This window comes from Triturus cristatus, chromosome 5_1 (genome assembly GCF_964204655.1).
Source record: "Triturus cristatus chromosome 5_1, aTriCri1.1, whole genome shotgun sequence".
NCBI classification, from domain to species: domain Eukaryota; kingdom Metazoa; phylum Chordata; class Amphibia; order Caudata; family Salamandridae; genus Triturus; species Triturus cristatus.
This window is the reverse complement of record NC_140587.1, coordinates 484,033,878-484,053,787: the sequence shown is the minus strand read 5'-3', so window position 1 is coordinate 484,053,787 and position 19,910 is coordinate 484,033,878. Positions and strand designations below refer to the sequence as shown.

Here is a 19,910-nt window from a genome sequence, read left to right as displayed (position 1 = left end):
TCAGGCCACGCGTGGCTTCATAAATCTCATTTTTGAGTAGCGTTGCTCTTGCACCATGTGGCGTGGTGCAAAAACAATGCAACCGGTCTCATAAATATGCCCAGCTCAGCAAAGCAGCATGTAAGCTGAGACAGCAGAGCTCAGGAGCATGCAGTGGTGATTGCCGCTCTGCGTTTCCAAGCTGTGATGCCCAGAAAGTATGCACTAGGTCAGTGCTTCTTAACATTTTGATTTCTGTGAACCTCAACCTAATCATTACTGGAACCTGGTAAACCCCACAGAATCATTATTGGAATCTGGAGACACCCACTGAGTCGTTAATAGAAACCAGGGAATCTGGTATAGGCATTTTCGATTATTTGAACGGCAAAACAATACCGAAAAATTCCAGAAACAAGCATTCATCAAACATGAAATATTTTAGTTAATTCACTGAAAAATATTTAAAGAATCAATATTTTAAAAGGAAGGTTGGAGCATTTCTAAATTTTATTGAGGTCACTCATCATCTATACTATACCATGTTCAATGCACTTGCACTACTCCCACAAATCAGAAGATACTTAGTCAATTTTTAGCCTGCAATTTAAAAGTTCTCCACATTTACAGAATGTTTTAAAATTTTCAATTGTACATTTTGCTTTTTTATTCATATAAACGTTATCAGTTAATGTTATTTCATTTTCTAAGCAATCGTATACCCACTTAGTAGGCTTTGCGGCATTGGCAGCGGGTGACATTTGAAAGCAGTGAGGCATAAAAGTTGGGCATGACTTTTAAGCAGCAAGCAAATCTAATAAAAATGGGGTACACGTTGAGTCCTCCTTCCAAAAGAAAATTGGAAAAAAATTGGCAAATGGTGCACTTTAAAGCAAAAGTATTCTGCTGTTAAGTGGCTGAAGAAGATTTGCTTTCAGTGCAAGAATTCCTCCCTGACAAATAATAAAACCTTCCTACTGAACAAAAGCCACACTTTACATTATCAATATCCATTCAATGGCAGAAAACACTGCTGGCATGGAAAAGCCATTAATTTAATAGTATACTTAGGGGTGCAACACAAGTTGGGCTCACACCCGCTTTAAACACTTATGTGACCATATGCGCCTTCGTGCAGGAATTGAGGGATGGCAATGGCTGTGCATCACACGCTCATTGCTGCTGACATCATCTAACACCTGTGAGACAGTTGGCACCGCTTGGCAAACACAGGGGCACCATTAGAGGTCGACAGCAAAGTTGAGGAATACCCCAATTGATGACCTCTGTGTTTTTAAGGCCCCCTGCTCACAAATCTGGGTTAGAGATGCCAGGGCACCTTCAGTGGGTGAGTCAGTTAGAGGCACTTTACATAGCAAACAGAGCGGAAGGCAGCCTTCTCAGGGCTCCAGAGAAAGCTTGCTACGTCTGCTCATATCAGCCAGGAGGCAGGGTTTAAGGCAGTACAAACAATGCGGTCTCTACAATCTGTGGTGCCCATGTGTTGCTGAATAAAAATATAGCGGCTCTGTCTTCACTCTCTGAGGCGGGTTCACGACAAGAAGCTGTTACACTAGGAACCACATGGGTAACACGCACTGGACTTCAAACAGAAACTGCCCACTCCATCCTGTGTGAGAAGAGACAGCCGACCCCCACATGTTCCAAGACACACGAGTGTGCATTAGCAAAGAGCACCTTATGCGCCCTCTGTTCAAACAACTGAGAAACAGACCGCCAGGCTGCCTGAATGGCACGCCGAGTGTGTTTATGTGGGCAGGTGGGAGGAGGGCGTGCTGTGCCAGGCCTTCACAATGGCTGTCAGGAGAGCACTGCCGGATGTAAGGGATGTGTATGAAATTAACTTCAAACCCTGGCTCTCCCATCCATTAGAGCACTATCTGTGTAGGATTCCTTGAGGAGAGCAGGCTGCGCCATCATAGTCTCTTCCAGGGGTGCTCAGCGTACACCCCGCTCTCAACTGGAGCATGTGGTGGACACACCGATGACGCACAAGGAATTCTATGTATCATTATATGTTTTTATGTGACTCTACAGAGTGCTAAACCTCTAGGTCACTTAAACAAGTAGCCGCACGCAGGTGGGGGTGTTGCACGTGTTGGATGAGGCAGGGGGGTGTTTAATTAAAATTTAAAAAACGTACCTTCCCAGCACCCGCAATGCTGCTTCTCCTGGCTTGGTCCCGTTTTCCTGCTGAACAGGAAGCAGGCAGCCTCCCTCCCCTCCCCTAAGCCAATCACAATGCTGCAATGGCAGCGTTGTGATTGGTGGGGACAGCACCCAGCCTACATGGAGAAAATTCAGAGTGCGCATGACTGGTTTGGTCGGCCCCAGAGGGCCAACCAAACAGTCAGGGCCCACAACATTGGGCAAACCACTCCTCCATGACGCGCCCACCCCCAACGAGGCATACCCTGCCTTCTGCTTTCTCTCAGCGAGAGAAGCAGAAACCTAAAATGGTATTTAAAATACCATTTTAGGTTTCTACTTCTCGCACTGTGAGAAAGCAGTGTGGCGACGCCCTTCAGCTCTAATGGAGGAACCGCCCCTGCTTTGCGGACACACATGGATCCTTGGACCACAGGTTAAGAACCACTGCACTAGTTCATAGAGCTACTGAGTTAGTGCATGTGCTGCATACAGTGTGATTTCTTGAAAAATGTGTGCACAACTCCCTTCTGCACATGTGTGCCTGTATGCTGCCACAGAATGGGACAAGAATGCAGAGCCAGAAAGCCATCAGACATAGAGAACCTAGAATTTAGACATACCAACCTGACACTTTGCAGAGCTCCGATAGTTTTTCTTCATTTCTTTTCTGTCAGTCTAAAGAAAACGATATCAAAATAGAGGTAAGAGAAATTAGATTTCATTCTGAATTTGAGCAAGAGGCAAACAAGTCAGACAGGTTATACATAACAAATTAACAGCATGTGTGCCAGCTCTTTTTTAACCATTCAGAAAAGATGTGCATCATTCTCGAGCTAGAAATTAATCATACAATTAATCATACAAGTTCAACTGGGAGGAACATGAATTTGCCACACCTGCACCACAGGCTGGATTAAGCAATATAACCTCAAATTCACCTCACATATAAGTGAAAAAGAAGTTGACTTTCTTGATGTAAAAGTGTTTATCCATGAGGCACAATCAATACCACCCTCTACAGAAAGGAGACAGTACTAGAGCAGAGTTTTCAGTTTGAAAATTAACTGGGTTTTGAAGCTCTGGCATGTCTATTTGTTATATTAATTTATTAATTATTAATTATTAATTATTTGTCTTGTGTAAGTGTTTATACTAATCAACTCGTTTGTTTTAACAAGAGAGAATTACACGTGGGAACGCATAAGTGTGCTGTTTAATAATAATGTGCGTGTTTACATGTTTAAAGATTGCTGTGTGCTGTTTATTTTTAAGCACAAAACGCTTTTCGAATTAATGCTTTTCTATGTTGCAAGAGCTAGATAATTACATACACATAAGGGTATTAGTGGGGTTAACACTGTTCAATCACTATGCTGTGGTAACGTTGTTTTTGTCTCTTTTAATTAAGATGGTCTATTGTGGCCTATTGTGGCCTAAGTAAAGATGGCCGACATGTAGAGCCTGGCCTCGAGTAGAAAACTGTGACGAGAGAGAGCCTTGCTGAATATGGTCCTGAAGTCAGCTGACCACAGTCCTTGCTTTGCTTGGTTAAAACTTCCGTGAGGACAGCAGCAGTTTTGGGCGATCTCCAAATGAAATGAAACGTCCTTGGCAGCTTTGGGAAACAAAGGAGCTTTAAAGAAAGACTCTGAACTATGATCTCATTGCCGAGGAGATGTGGAAACTACAGGATACAATTGTATTTTTTGGTTCCTGTTCCGTTATGTTTATTTTGTGATTTTTCCTGAGCGGAGATTTTCAAATGTAGCGATACTACATCCTTTCCTTCTCGCTTTGCTCAGAGGTTCGACGGAAGAAGTCAATACGAATTGTGTCTTTCCTTTGTTTAATTCACTATAAGAATTGTTAGCCTAGAGAGGGTTTTTGCCACTTGCCATTTGCCTTTTGCCGTGTTCCGAATCTGCGTTGGTGAGGATCGTTGCTGAGAGGACTTCGTCTTGAGAGACTTTACCGAGAGATTGGTCCTGACCCGTTCTGACATTTAGCTAGAATAGGTAACTATGAGAAAAATGATTTATTCTGATTGATTTTCTTTGACTAATTTTAGATAAAGCAATATAATTTTGAATATGGTGTTGGTTATTATTTCTTGCCAATCATTGAGTATTATATTTTGATTATTATTGTATAGATTGTTTAGATTATGTTTAAGGGCAGTCACAATAACCAGATCTTATCGACCTCGATATAGATGCAGGGTGTTTAGGAGTTTTTCTTTCCACAGGTTATTGCTGGTAGAGTATTTGAGCGTATGTTAGTGAAATGGGCCCTAGTGTATGAAGAATGTATGTGCTTGTAACTGTAGATTACTCTATCCGTGGAAGTAGGGATAATATATACACCCTGATCTCTATCAACAGCAGGGAACTCGACACTACATGCGTCAAGTGCCCATCCACGACACCTTGTACAAAGTATCCCCTACGGGGAACTCCTCAGGTTAAAAAGAATTTGTAGCACCAATGAACAACAGGAGAAATGCACCAATGAGGCACTCATAAGATTTAAGCAAAGAGGGTACAGTGCACATACTCTTAAGCAAGCACTTACTAAAGTAGCCCAAAGATCCAGAGAATCCCTATTGGAAAGCAACAACCGCATCCCTGAGCAAATAGTAGAAACCAACACCCCGAGACTGATCCTTACCTTTAATCAGCAGGAACGCCAAATTAGATCTATAATCAAACGTAATTGGCCGATTGTCTTGACAGATGCAGTTTTAGCTCCGGACCTCCCCAACGATCCCACCATCACATACAGAAGAGGCATATCTATGAGATGCCAATTAGTCAAAAAGAGCCCAGAGAATGTAGCTAAGAAATCCACCTGGTTGCAACCAAGACAGGGGTTTTACAAATGTGCCTCATGCCGAGCGTGTAAATTTGGAGAAACAACTACCAAATACACGACTCCCTTCAGCCCCATTGAATGCAAGATTAAGGGCAGCCACAACTGCAAAACCGAGTATGCAGTTTATGTTTTGACATGCACCTGCGGCCTCAAGTATATAGGCAGTACAAAACTGCAGGTACATGTCAGAATCTTGCAACACCTACGTGCAATTGTTAACAATGACACAGCGTACCCGGTCGCACGACATTTTAAAGCAGTACATGGCAATGATCTTAAATGCCTGAAATACTTTGTGATTGCAGCCGTCCCAAATCCTCCAAGAGGGGGAAATCGGAAAAGAGCTCTACGGCAACTAGAGTCAAGAATGATTGTTGAACTTGAGACTAAAAAACCTAATGGGCTCAACAACACTGAAGATCTCCATAATTTTTTATAAGAGGTTTTTGTATGAAGATTTTTTATAGTGACTTTTTATAATAATTTTTTACCCCAAAATAATTTTTATAAGAGGTTTTTGTAACAGATTTTTATAATGTATCCCCTTAGGTCACCCTTCATAGCAGTAATATAACAGAAATGCATCCTTAGCTGCTAACACAAACTTTCCTCCATTTTTTACTCTTCCCCCCCCGTTTTTTTTGTTTAAAAACTGAAAAAAAAATTTCAATCAAAATTTGTTTTTGAATTAACAACCAATTGCACTATTTGCACAAATTTCCAGCACCTTATAAAATTTGCGCTTTGCACTTTTAAGCATAACATAGATGATTTGGTAGCTTCTAAAGGTTTACATAAATGCGTAGCTTTGCACAAAAAACTTTGGCAGTCAACAATATGTGTTTTTACCATGTTTTTCTTTGCACTAATATTTATGGATTTTTTATTCTTGGATGATTATGTCTGGATATAGCATTTATGTTGTTATACACAAAATATTCAGTATCATATTAGATCTAAAAGAAAATATATCTTCCAGGGGACATAGGATGTATACCATCCAGGTTGTATAACGCTACAGAGCAGTAACAACTGAGACCATCCATAGAATAATGTATAGCATATCAAGCATTGATGCAGCTATTTAAATTGTGCAGAATGAAAATGTGTTGGCAATAAGTATTATTTGTGGTCATGTCAATAGCAACAACCAATCAGCTTTTTAAACATAGGTTGTCATTCTGTGCTACATCGCAATTATTGTAGACCAAGAAAAGCAGACTAGCGCATACTAAGGATGTTTTCCATGTCTAGTATCACATGACACAAAAAAAGAAAAAAAAAACCACACACACAAAAAAAAGTAACACAGGTATAAAAACTGTTGGCGGACTGCGCTTCCGCATGTGAACAAGGATACTGTGTTATCCGAAACGCGTCAGAAGAGCTGTAATTGAAATAAAGACCTGACCTGCCACGAAGGAAACTGGTGTCCGTGACTCTCTCTTCTCTGTTTGCCGGATGGGAAGCGGGAAGAGTTGGGAAATTGTTTCGGATTGAATAGCGGAAGTTGGCTGATTCCGCCTTACGGACCCCCTCCTGGGATGAGGTAGCCGCCCCACAGCCACACTCGAATTTGGATCTTGCAAGGATTTTTTTGGCGGCAACCCCCGACAGCAGCAATCGGACCGCAGCCGTTAGGAGTGAAGTTTGCGGCGGGGTCGGAGGACCCTTCAGCGACGCACGAACGACGGTGAGTGTCCGGTGATACTGTTGTCGGTTGGGAGGTGTGGCCAGGCAACGCTAACTCCACGATTGGAGTTAGGCGCGTATAACAGCTCATAATGTCAGCGGAGGCTGTTCGAGTCCGGGAGGCAGCAGCTGAGGAATTATTTAACCAAGTACCTAATGTAACAACATTGGGCAACAGTGCGCATAACATCATTAGCACAAAAGTGGATGATACAGCAAAGACATTGTTAAAACGTTTGGAGAAATGCATGAGATCAGAGATAACTAAGTGGTGGGAAAACAAATCACTCACCAAATATGAAGAAGCAGGGCGGGTTCCTCGGGGGCTCAGAATACTTCTGGCACCAAGCTATGAGAGCCCGGACCCAGCCATGTTAAAAGAATGGGGCAAGAGCAATTTAGATGCTTCAATGAACCTAGTACGTATCCTCATTAAATACGCTGAGTCGGATCGGGTGAAATTGATTAAAGAGATCGATGATACCAATGAGGCCTTAGCAAAACTTGAGCCAAATGACTACATAACTAAAACGAGGAAGGAAATACAAGAACGATTATTCAAGCATGAAGAAAAAATAAAACAACGGAAAATATTCAAATTTGCACGCGACCGGGTAGATTACGAACAAGGCCAGATCTACACGTTTGCCAGAAAATACGCAACAGCCAAAAAACTCAAATTGAATCCTACAGTTGCCAGCACAAGCCATCAACAACAGGCAGGTCCTCACACAGAACCCATATCAGAGGATGGTTCACTCACCAGTGATACAGGTTCGGACTACAGCAATATAAGTGCTGATAACATCAGAGAAGAAAGAAGGCTAGATCTTGGAGAGGTGATTGATTTTTTAGTCGAGGACCGGCGCAACACCTTGAGACCGCGGAAACAAACACAGCCTCACGGAAGCGCAGAAATGCAAAAAGGAGAGACAGACGTAAAAAGAGGCAACTCAAAGCCAAAAAGAAGATATTGGCGCAAGTAAGAATAAACATGGATGAAGATAAAACAATCATCAATTTATCAACCATGAAATTAACTGCCAAAGAAAAGCAAGTACTTATGTTGGGACTCTCCTTCTGTCCTCCTAATGACCTCGACTATCCGCAAGTAAGAATCGATGTATTTAATTACATTCGAAAGCTCAAATTAATGAAATTCTACACCATTAAAAATGGAAATGCTAACCATCCTGCATATGCATCTAAATCAAAACAGCAACAAGGCAATACCTTACAAGCTTTTGATGTCCCTGTCCTGCTGGCAGCACAATCAATTCTGAGTGAACCAACTAATGAAAACAATAGCAGTACTCAAGAAATTACCTCAACGTAAGAACTGCTAGCACAAGCTGACATTGGCCAAAGGGGGGCAGGTAGTAGCCCCTACAAACAGAAATCTACTTTTGTCCCCCAAATGCCAAAAGACGCAATTGATATATTTCATGAAAGGGTGACCGAAGATATTAAACATCTATATCACCGGGTCAAACACCAACGACGGAAAAAACAAGATAAAGAAATTGAATATATCAAGCTAACTAATAAATTGAGCAAGAATCATGAGATAATAATAAAACAATCCGACAAGGGAGGTAACATCGTTCTATGGCCCCAAAGTGACTACATAAAGGAGGCACAACGTCAATTATCTGATCTGCTGTGCTATCAACAAACCAGCATGACAGATAATAACAAAGCTAAAGAATCATTGACCAAACAGCTTCATCAATTCAAACGTGACGGTATGATCTCGACGGAAGAATTCAAATTTCTATGGATAGAATATCCAGTCATTCCATCTATCTATTTCATACCGAAAACGCACAAAAATGTAAACCCAATTCCTGGGCGACCAATCATCTCCGCCATTAACACCATGGGTGAACACATATCGCAATATGTGGACTATTTCTTGAAGGATCTAGTAAAGAATTTGCCAACGTATGTGAAGGATACAGGTGACTTTCTTAATAAGATCAAAGACATAAAATGGGAAACAAATATGAGATTCATCACCCTGGACATTGAGTCCCTCTATACGTGTATCCAACATGATATAGGGCTCGCGGCTACTAAGTATTTTTTGGACACAATACCTGTAGAGTATTACGAACACAATAAGATCATAATCAAATGTATTCATTGGTGTTTGAATAACAACTACTTTATGTTTGGGTCACAAATGTACAAGCAAACCAGAGGCGTAGCGATGGGATCCTGCTTCTCCCCCAGCTATGCCTGTTTGATGGTAGGCTGGTGGGAGGAGCAGACCCTGATAAAAAATTGGGCTTAACAATATTCTGGTCATGTCAAATATTGGTTCAGATATATTGACAACGTGTTTGTCATTTGGCAAGGTAATGAAGAGGATGCCATCTCATTTGTAAATAACATCAACAACAATGTAGTTAACCTCAAATTCACCACACATATAAGTGAAAAAGAAGTTGACTTTCTTGATGTAAAAGTGTTTATCCATGAGGGCACAATCAATACCACCCTCTACAGAAAGGAGACAGCAGGGAACTCGACACTACATGCGTCAAGTGCCCATCCACGACACCTTGTACAAAGTATCCCCTACGGGGAACTCCTCAGGTTAAAAAGAATTTGTAGCACCAATGAACAACAGGAGAAATGCACCAATGAGGCACTCATAAGATTTAAGCAAAGAGGGTACAGTGCACATACTCTTAAGCAAGCACTTACTAAAGTAGCCCAAAGATCCAGAGAATCCCTATTGGAAAGCCACAACCGCATCCCTGAGCAAATAGTAGAAACCAACACCCCGAGACTGATCCTTATCTTTAATCAGCAGGAACGCCAAATTAGATCTATAATCAAACGTAATTGGCCGATTGTCTTGACAGATGCAGTTTTAGCTCCGGACCTCCCCAACGATCCCACCATCACATACAGAAGAGGCATATCTATGAGATGCCAATTAGTCAAAAAGAGCCCAGAGAATGTAGCTAAGAAATCCACCTGGTTGCAACCAAGACAGGGGTTTTACAAATGTGCCTCATGCCGAGCGTGTAAATTTGGAGAAACAACTACCAAATACACGACTCCCTTCAGCCCCATTGAATGCAAGATTAAGGGCAGCCACAACTGCAAAACCGAGTACGCAGTTTATGTTTTGACATGCACCTGCGGCCTCAAGTATATAGGCAGTACAAAACTGCAGGTACATGTCAGAATCTTGCAACACCTACGTGCAATTGTTAACAATGACACAGTGTACCCGGTCACACGACATTTTAAAGCAGTACATGGCAATGATCTTAAATGCCTGAAATACTTTGTGATTGCAGCCGTCCCAAATCCCCCAAGAGGGGGAAATCGGGAAAGAGCTCTACGGCAACTAGAGTCAAGAATGATTGTTGAACTTGACACTAAACAACCTAATGGGCTCAACAACACTGAAGATCTCCATAATTTTTTATAAGAGGTTTTTGTATGAAGATTTTTTATAGTGACTTTTTATAATAATTTTTTACCCCAAAATAATTTTTATAAGAGGTTTTTGTAACAGATTTTTATAATGTATCCCCTTAGGTCACCCTTCATAGCAGTAATATAACAGAAATGCATCCTCAGCTGCTAACACAAACTTTCCTCCATTTTTTACTCTTCCCCCCCCCCCGTTTTTTTTTGTTTAAAAACTGAAAAAAAAAATTTCATTCAAAATTTTTTTTTGAATTAACAACCAATTGCACTATTTGCACAAATTTCCAGCACCTTATAAAATTTGCGCTTTGCACTTTTAAGCATAACATAGATGATTTGGTAGCTTCTAAAGGTTTACATAAATGCGTAGCTTTGCACAAAAAACTTTGGCAGTCAACAATATGTGTTATTACCATGTTTTTCTTTGCACTAATATTTATGGATTTTTTATTCTTGGATGATTATGTCTGGATATAGCATTTATGTTGTTATAAACTAAATATTCAGTATCATATTGGATCTAAAAGAAAATATATCTTCCAGGGGACATAGGATGTATACCATCCAGGTTGTATAACGCTACAGAGCAGTAACAACTGAGACCATCCATAGAATAATGTATAGCATATCAAGCATTGATGCAGCTATTTAAATTGTGCAGAATGAAAATGTGTTGGCAATAAGTATTATTTGTGGTCATGTCAATAGCAACAACCAATAAGCTTTTTAAACATAGGTTGTCATTCTGTGCTACATCGCAATTATTGTAGACCAAGAAAAGCAGACTAGCGCATGCTAAGGATGTTTTCCATGTCTAGTATCACATGACACAAAAAAGAAAAAAAAACAAAAAACAAAAAAAAAACACACACACAAACAAAAGTAACACGGGTATAAAAACTGTTGGCGGACTGCGCTTCCGCATGTGAACAAGGATACTGTGTTATCCGAAACGCGTCAGAAGAGCTGTAATTGAAATAAAGACCTTACCTGCCACGAAGGAAACTGGTGTCCGTGACTCTCTCTTCTCTGTTTGCTGGATGGGAAGCGGGAAGAGTTGGGAAATTGTTTCGGATATATATATATATATATATATATTACCTACTGGCGGTCGCCAGTAGGTAGTTATAGTTAGGACCACGTTTCCATAGGAAAACCTCAACATTCTATTTTGAATAACTTTGGCGCCGGTCGACGAATCCTCGCGAATTTCTCAAAATAGGTGGGGCGCTACGCTCCGCTCCTACCCTGAAAGTCTCGGGGGGATTCGTCAAGCGGGGGCTGAGATAAAAGGGGGGTCCCAAAACGCGTTTTTCCCATGCATTTTTCCATAGGACCTTTAGAACGAGCTACAGCCCGAATGGCTGAACAGAATTACTCAAAATTTGGCAGAGAGGTAGTCCCTAGGTCAAGGAAGTGCCTTTTGTAGGTTTGGTGTAAATCTGTTCAGTAGATTCTGAGAAAATAGCCTTTAAATCAATATATATATCTGAGCCAGCTTACGGTACGCTTACCGTACGCTTACGGTAAGCGTACGGTGGCGTGCGCGAGCGCGATTCTGATTGGCTCTTAGATCTTAGTAAACATTCGAATCGGCCGAAACCAGGAAGCGGCGGCCGCCATTTTGTCTCTCGCACTGAGAGAGATTTTTAAAATCGGAAGCCCAAAAACATGTAAAGGGGCTGTTTTGACAACTCCCTCCCACATAGTCATGTTGAGGGAGTCCCCAAACATCCCCCAAGTGCAAAAACGGTTTTATTTTTTTTTCGGCAATTTCGCGGGGTACGCTTACCGTACGCTTACGGTAAGCGTACGGTAAAAAAATAAAAATAAAAAAAACACTATCCACACTTACCCCACCCACTGTGCTTTTGGTGGCCGAAGGCCACCAAATGTGCTGGGCTTATTACAATGGAAAAAAACACTATCCACACTTACCCCTTCCCCTGTGCTTTTGGTGGCCGTAGGCCACCAAATGTACAGGGCTTATTATAAGGGAAAAAAACTTAGCATTTAAAAAACCGTACTAATTCACTGAAAAAACCATAGGTTTCACACACGTTATAGTTAGGAATTAGCATTTAAAAAACCTTGCAAATTCACTGAAAAAACCATAGGTTTCACACATGTTATAGTTAGTGGAAATTTTACTGATAAAAAACCAATGAAATTGCCCCGTTATAGTTAGCGCAGGCAACTATAACTCACGCGACCGCAATCCTCTGCTGATGACATATGTGTCTTTATGAAAAAAAAATATTTGTAATATATGTATAGCTAAAAATGTATGGAAGAAGACATGGGCAAATAAGTGTCTAAATACAGTATTAGCATCAGCAGAGGATTGCGGTCGCGTGAGTTATAGTTGCCTGCGCTAACTATAACGGGGCAATTTCATTGGTTTTTTATCAGTAAAATTTCCACTAACTATAACATGTGTGAAACCTATGGTTTTTTCAGTGAATATATATATATATATATATATATATATATATATATATATATATATATATATATATATATATATATATATATATATATATATATATATTCACTTAAAAAATAGTTAGCTGGACATTTCATTTGTGAAAAACCATTGAAATTCCCCCGTTATAGTTAGTGCAGGCAACTATAACTCACGCGACCGCAATCCTCTGCTGATGACGTCAGATATTACATCACTGTATTTAGACACTTATTTACCCAGGTCTTCTTCCATTAATTTTTAGCTATACATATATTACAAATATTTTTTTTTCAGAAAGACACATATGTCATCAGTGATGTAATATCTGACGTCATCAGCAGAGGTTGCCTGCACTAACTATAACGGGGGAATTTCAATGGTTTTTCACGAGTGAAATGTCCAGCTAACTATAACATGTGTGAAACCTATGGTTTTTTAAGTGAATTTGCAAGGTTTTTTAAATGCTAATTCCTAACTATAACGTGTGTGAAACCTATGGTTTTTTCAGTGAATGTGTACGGTTTTTTAAATGCTAAGTTATGTATTTTTTAAAAAAAACATTTTTAAGGTTTTTCACCGCGCGCCCACGTTACACAGTTCACGGAATTTTTCCATTTCTACCGTACGCGCACGCTACGCGTACTCTGCGATTTTTTGCAAAAAAATTCAAGGAAATTTTGGCCCTTGGGGGTCCTTCTGGGACCCCCTGACAAAGGCTAGGGGGTCAGGAACTGTCCACCATGCCCCCTTTTCACGTTCTCCACCTTTGTTTTTCACCCCCTCAGACTGCGAGAGACAAAATGGCGGCCGACACTTCCTGGTTTCGACCGATTCGAATGTTTACTAAGATCTAACAACCAATCAGAATCGCGCTCGCGCACGGCAGCGTGCGCGTACGGTAAGTTTTACCGTACGCGCACGGAGCGCGCCTATAGATATATATATGCTTTTAAATGCTATTTTCTCAGGAAATACTGAACAGATATACACCAGACCTGCAAAAGGCACATCCCTGACCTGAGGACTACCTCTCTGCCAAATTTCAAGTAATTCTGTTCAGCCGTTCGGGCTGTAGCTTGGACTAAAGGTCCTATGGAAACATGCATGGGGAAAACGCGTTTTGGGACCCTCCCTTTTTCTCAGCCCCCACTTGACGAATCCCCCCGAGACTTTCAGGGAAGGAGCGGAGCGGAGCGTCCCACCTATTTTGAAAATTTCGCGAGGATTCGTCAATCGGCGCCAAAGTTATTCCAAATAGAATGTTGCGGATTTCCTATGGAAACACGGTCCTAACTATAACTATCTACTGGCGACCGCCAGTAGATAATATATACATATGTATATATATATATATATATACATATATATATATATATATATATATATATATATATATATATATATATATATATATATATATATATATATATATTTAAAATGAAAACTGTACCCCGGCACTCCTAATATTTATCTCCTCATTCTTAATTCTATTTAAAGCATAAATTGTTCATACATTTTAGGTAGCTCAAATCACAGGAGACACCAATTGTTGTTTTGTACTGGGATTGTCTTAAATGTAGTAGCTTGTATGTTGTTTGGTTATTACACAGTATTTCGCTTGTACACTGTTTCTAATATAGCATTGTGTATACATACAATTGTTGTAAACATTTGACAATCAAATGTTAAACAGTCTGATAGCGATCGTCCAATTCTTGTTAATGGACAAACAACACAGCCTGGTGATGAAGAAATATAACAGCTGACACGTGGTTCATTACATCCGTAACTTTTTCAAGGCTTAACAAAGTGAAGATGTAGATCCTCATAGTAATTATGAATACTGGATACTCAAATAGGTGTAGAGTCGTTGCCGTTTTGTGGGGCGAAATAGGAAAGTCCTTATAAGTGCTAGTATTATCGTGGGATGTCTGTTAAGGATCTTCAATCGTAATGACCGTTCCCAGGAAAAAACATGTGGATGGCCGTATAGTAGAAGGTTTCATTAATAAAATGTTCTGGGTAAAGACGGCGTATTAGTTGTGTGTATAGCAATAGAAACCAGGACTCTCCTTACACTGTGAGATGCCCCTGTGAAAAGAAAATTACGTCCTGTATGCTGTAAGCCCTGGGTCACAAACAGCTACCAGTTAAAAGCTATGAACTGCCCAAATCTTGATGGGCTGCAGTATGCCCCTTTCAGTTCCAAGTTTTAGCAAGACGTTAGTGGGCTCTGGGCTGTAATATTCCCCAGTTACTTCTAGTCACCGCACCGATTCCGTAGTCCACTACATGTATATATATATATATATATATATATATATATATATATATATATATATATATATATATATATATATATATTCACTGAAAAAACCATAGGTTTCACACACGTTATAGTTAGGAATTAGCATTTAAAAAACCTTGCAAATTCACTTAAAAAACCATAGGTTTCACACATGTTATAGTTAGCTGGGCATTTCACTCGTGAAAAACCATTGAAATTCCCACGTTATAGTTAGTGCAGGCAACTATAACTCACGCGACCGCAATCCTCTGCTGATGACGTCAGATATTACATCACTGATGACATATGTGTCTTTCTGAAAAAAAAATATTTGTAATATATGTATAGCTAAAAATTAATGGAAGAAGACATGGGTAAATAAGTGTCTAAATACAGTATTAGCATCAACAGAGGATTGCGATGGTCGCAGTCGGAATGTAAACCGGCTGGTCATTACAACTTGGTTCTGACCGACTCGCAGGGTATTCCTGTTGGTCGGAGCCACACCGTAACCCCCTATAGACGGCGTTTCCACAGTTTGGATTACGATGTCAGTTTCCAACAGCCTTTCTGCGCCAGCCTTTCCGACATGGAAATGCTGTCGGAAAGTTACTTTGGTTGGTGGCCGAGGGGGTAGCTAAGGTACCCCGCTGTAAAACCACCCTGCACTGTGTGGAAGGCACCCTAGGATGCCTGCAACAGGGTGCAGCGTTTTACACACACACCCCATTTCACCATTTGAGCTTGTGTTACAGACAGTTCGTGGGCATAACATGAGCTCCCATGGAAAACAATGGGAATCTGACCAAACAGTGTTTGGTCGTATCGCAATCCGGCAGTTGGAACTGCTGACGGCAAGTCGGTCGGTCCTAAATCCGTAATGAGGCCCGAAAAGTAGACAATAGGAAATATATAAAATATTAAATTAAATACACAAACACATAGTAAAAATATATATTTATTAATGGAACGATTACATTTAAGAAATAATAACTATACTATTCCCACTTCAGTCAGTGCAACAGTGGGGAAAACGTTAGACTCGAGAGGGGTCAAATGTATTATTCCCACTCCAGTCAGTGCAACAGTAAGAAAGCTTTGGACTAAGGAGGGGTAACATTTAGTATTCCCCCTACAATCAGTGCAAAAGTAGAGAAAGCTTTGGACTCAGGACGGTGAAATTTACTATTCCCACTCCAGTCTGCACAACAGTATGGGAAGCATTGGACTCAGGAGGGGTAAAATGTACTATTCCCAGCCAGACGGTGCAACAGTAGGGAAAGCGTTGGACTGCGTAAAAGTAGATGTCACTATTCCCACACCAGTCAGTGCAACATTAGGGAAAATGTTGGACTCAAGAGGGGTAAAACTTACTATTTTACTATTCCCACTCCAGTCTGTGCAGCAGTAGGGAAAGTACTTCACTCCACTTATTATTTTATGAAAATCCCCCACTATACTGCCACATACTTAGCAGTCCAAATTTATAATATAATTAGAATAAAAAAGTAAAACACAATAACATATTAAGTAATACATCAAATAATGAACAATAAATGGATACCTAATTGTTAATTCATTATTTCCTAAATAACTTCCAATCCTATCCCCATAAAATACATAATTATAATAAATTACATATTTTAATATAAATTAATAACTAATACGCAATCACTATTTACTTAATTAACTCCCCATCATATACCTATGTATAACGGGTATATTAATTACACAATTTATATAATTATCATTTACATAATTAATAATTCATGTATTAATTATTACTCAAATATTACTTAATTAGCTTTCCACACAATACCGCTTCAAACTCAACAACCTCACAAAAAATGGAACTTGAAAAATATACTGATTACACAATTTACATGGCTAATTATCAATTAACTAATTAATGAAAAATAATAATTAATAAATAATTAATTATTACGTAATTAACTTCCCACCCTATGCCCCTGCAACAAAAATATAACTTAAACAAATATTTACACAATTTACATACTTAATTATCATTCAAATAGTTAATAATTATAAAAAATGAATTATTAATTATTATTAATTAACTTCCCATCCTGCACCCCTATAAACCTCACAACCCACTACAACATTATAAATACTATTAACAACTAAATAAAAATGATAAGTAATTTGAAATTACAAACTATATTTAAAAAACATTAACAATAATACAAACAATATTTAACCTATACAATTACAATAATATTTAAAACGCAAAGATAGTTAAAAAAATATATTTTTAACAACAATATTATTGTAAATGACATTAACAACAATGATATTACTGAAAACGATATTACTTACCTTGAAAAATTGATATTTTGCCAACCATATTCCTGCATCACGAAATTTCTTTGACACTATATTATAAACTCGATATTAGTGTCACTCGATGTTTATGACTCAATATTTTGTCCAAATACCTTTGACTTAATTGCAGAATGAAGCAAAACCAAAGGGGATGATGGACGGAGTGTTGAACATTGCAAGCACTCACCCCCAGTCAACTGATCTGGGTTTAATCCATCATCATTCTTTAGCCCACTCTGCCACCCCAGTTCAGACATGGCCATATGCAAATCAGTCTGACCCTGTGCCTCATGGGAACAGTCCAGCCCGAACTGCCAAGCCATGCCTTCCCTGGACCGGAAACAAGCTTCCTAGGACCGGTTTCTGGCATTTCAGCCGTCTTCAGCCAGGCTTGCTTGAATCCAGTGGCAAAGTGAGCAAGGGACTCACGTCTGAGCATACCCTGCCAACTTACGGCGAACAAAGCAAAACCAAAGGGGATGATGGACGGAGTGTTGAACATTGCAAGCACTCACCCCCAGTCAACTGATCTGGGTTTAATCCATCATCATTCTTTAGCCCACTCTGCCACCCCAGTTCAGACATGGCCATATGCAAATCAGTCTGACCCTGTGCCTCATGGGAACAGTCCAGCCCGAACTGCCAAGCCATGCCTTCCCTGGACCGGAAACAAGCTTCCTAGGACCGGTTTCTGGCATTTCAGCCGTCTTCAGCCAGGCTTGCTTGAATCCAGTGGCAAAGTGAGCAAGGGACTCACGTCTGAGCATACCCTGCCAACTTACGGCGAACAAAGCAAAACCAAAGGGGATGATGGACGGAGTGTTGAACATTGCAAGCACTCACCCCCAGTCAACTGATCTGGGTTTAATCCATCATCATTCTTTAGCCCACTCTGCCACCCCAGTTCAGACATGGCCATATGCAAATCAGTCTGACCCTGTGCCTCATGGGAACAGTCCAGCCCGAACTGCCAAGCCATGCCTTCCCTGGACCGGAAACAAGCTTCCTAGGACCGGTTTCTGGCAATGGTGATGGATTAAACCCAGATCAGTCGACTGGGGGTGAGTGCTTGCAATGTTCAACACTCCGTCCATCATTTCCTTTGGTTTTTACTTTGTTCGCCATAAGTTGGCAGGGTATGCTCAGACGTGAGACCCTTGCTCACTTTGCCACTGGATTCAAGCAAGCCTGGCTGAAGACGGCTGAAATGCCAGAAACCGGTCCTAGGAAGCTTGTTTCCGGTCCAGGAAAGACATGGCTTAGCAGTTCGGGCTGGACTGTTCCCATGAGGCACAGGGTCAGACTGATTTGCATATGGCCATGTCTGAACTGGGGTGGCAGAGTGGGCTAAAGAATGGTGATGGATTAAACCCAGATCAGTTGACTGGGGGTGAGTGCTTGCAATGTTCAACACTCCGTCCATCATTTCCTTTGGTTTTTACTTTGTTCGCCATAAGTTGGCAGGGTATGCTCAGACGTGAGTCCCTTGCTCACTTTGCCACTGGATTCAAGCAAGCCTGGCTGAAGACGGCTGAAATGCCAGAAACCGGTCCTAGGAAGCTTGTTTCCGGTCCAGGAAAGACATGGCTTAGCAGTTCGGGCTGGACTGTTCCCATGAGGCACAGGGTCAGACTGATTTGCATATGGCCATGTCTGAACTGGGGTGGCAGAGTGGGCTAAAGAATGGTGATGGATTAAACCCAGATCAGTTGACTGGGGGTGAGTGCTTGCAATGTTCAACACTCCGTCCATCATTTCCTTTGGTTTTTACTTTGTTCGCCATAAGTTGGCAGGGTATGCTCAGACGTGAGTCCCTTGCTCACTTTGCCACTGGATTCAAGCAAGCCTGGCTGAAGACGGCTGAAATGCCAGAAACCGGTCCTAGGAAGCTTGTTTCCGGTCCAGGAAAGACATGGCTTAGCAGTTCGGGCTGGACTGTTCCCATGAGGCACAGGGTCAGACTGATTTGCATATGGCCATGTCTGAACTGGGGTGGCAGAGTGGGCTAAAGAATGGTGATGGATTAAACCCAGATCAGTTGACTGGGGGTGAGTGCTTGCAATGTTCAACACTCCGTCCATCATTTCCTTTGGTTTTTACTTTGTTCGCCATAAGTTGGCAGGGTATGCTCAGACGTGAGTCCCTTGCTCACTTTGCCACTGGATTCAAGCAAGCCTGGCTGAAGACGGCTGAAATGCCAGAAACCGGTCCTAGGAAGCTTGTTTCCAGTCCAGGAAAGACATGGCTTAGCAGTTCGGGCTGGACTGTTCCCATGAGGCACAGGGTCAGACTGATTTGCATATGGCCATGTCTGAACTGGGGTGGCAGAGTGGGCTAAAGAATGGTGATGGATTAAACCCAGATCAGTTGACTGGGGGTGAGTGCTTGCAATGTTCAACACTCCGTCCATCATTTCCTTTGGTTTTTAATTGCAGAATGTCCTTACAAACTCAACTTTGGAGCAAATTCTAAACTAAACATAGTAGATGTTTGAAATTTTCAGTATAAGTGCTAAACAGGATAAAGATCATTTGTGTTAAGATACGATTTTGTTTGATGACTTTTAGAATTAATTTACATGTTGCTACTTTCCTGAAAGTTTGGCAGTAGGCCATACTTGAAGTTGAACATTTTCGTGTAACATTT

The 19,910-nt window shown here is 40.8% G+C and overlaps 1 protein-coding gene across 1 annotated transcript in view; it reads right to left on the bottom strand.

Annotated features, from left to right (window-relative positions):
• Positions 1-19,910, bottom strand: part of CNGB3 (cyclic nucleotide gated channel subunit beta 3) — a 966,824-nt gene that overhangs the window by 433,884 nt on the left and 513,030 nt on the right. The window contains exon 8 of the mRNA XM_085604101.1: positions 2,776-2,826. Coding sequence (XP_085460227.1) covers positions 2,776-2,826 — 51 coding nt within the window. The remainder of the gene's footprint in view (positions 1-2,775; positions 2,827-19,910) is intronic.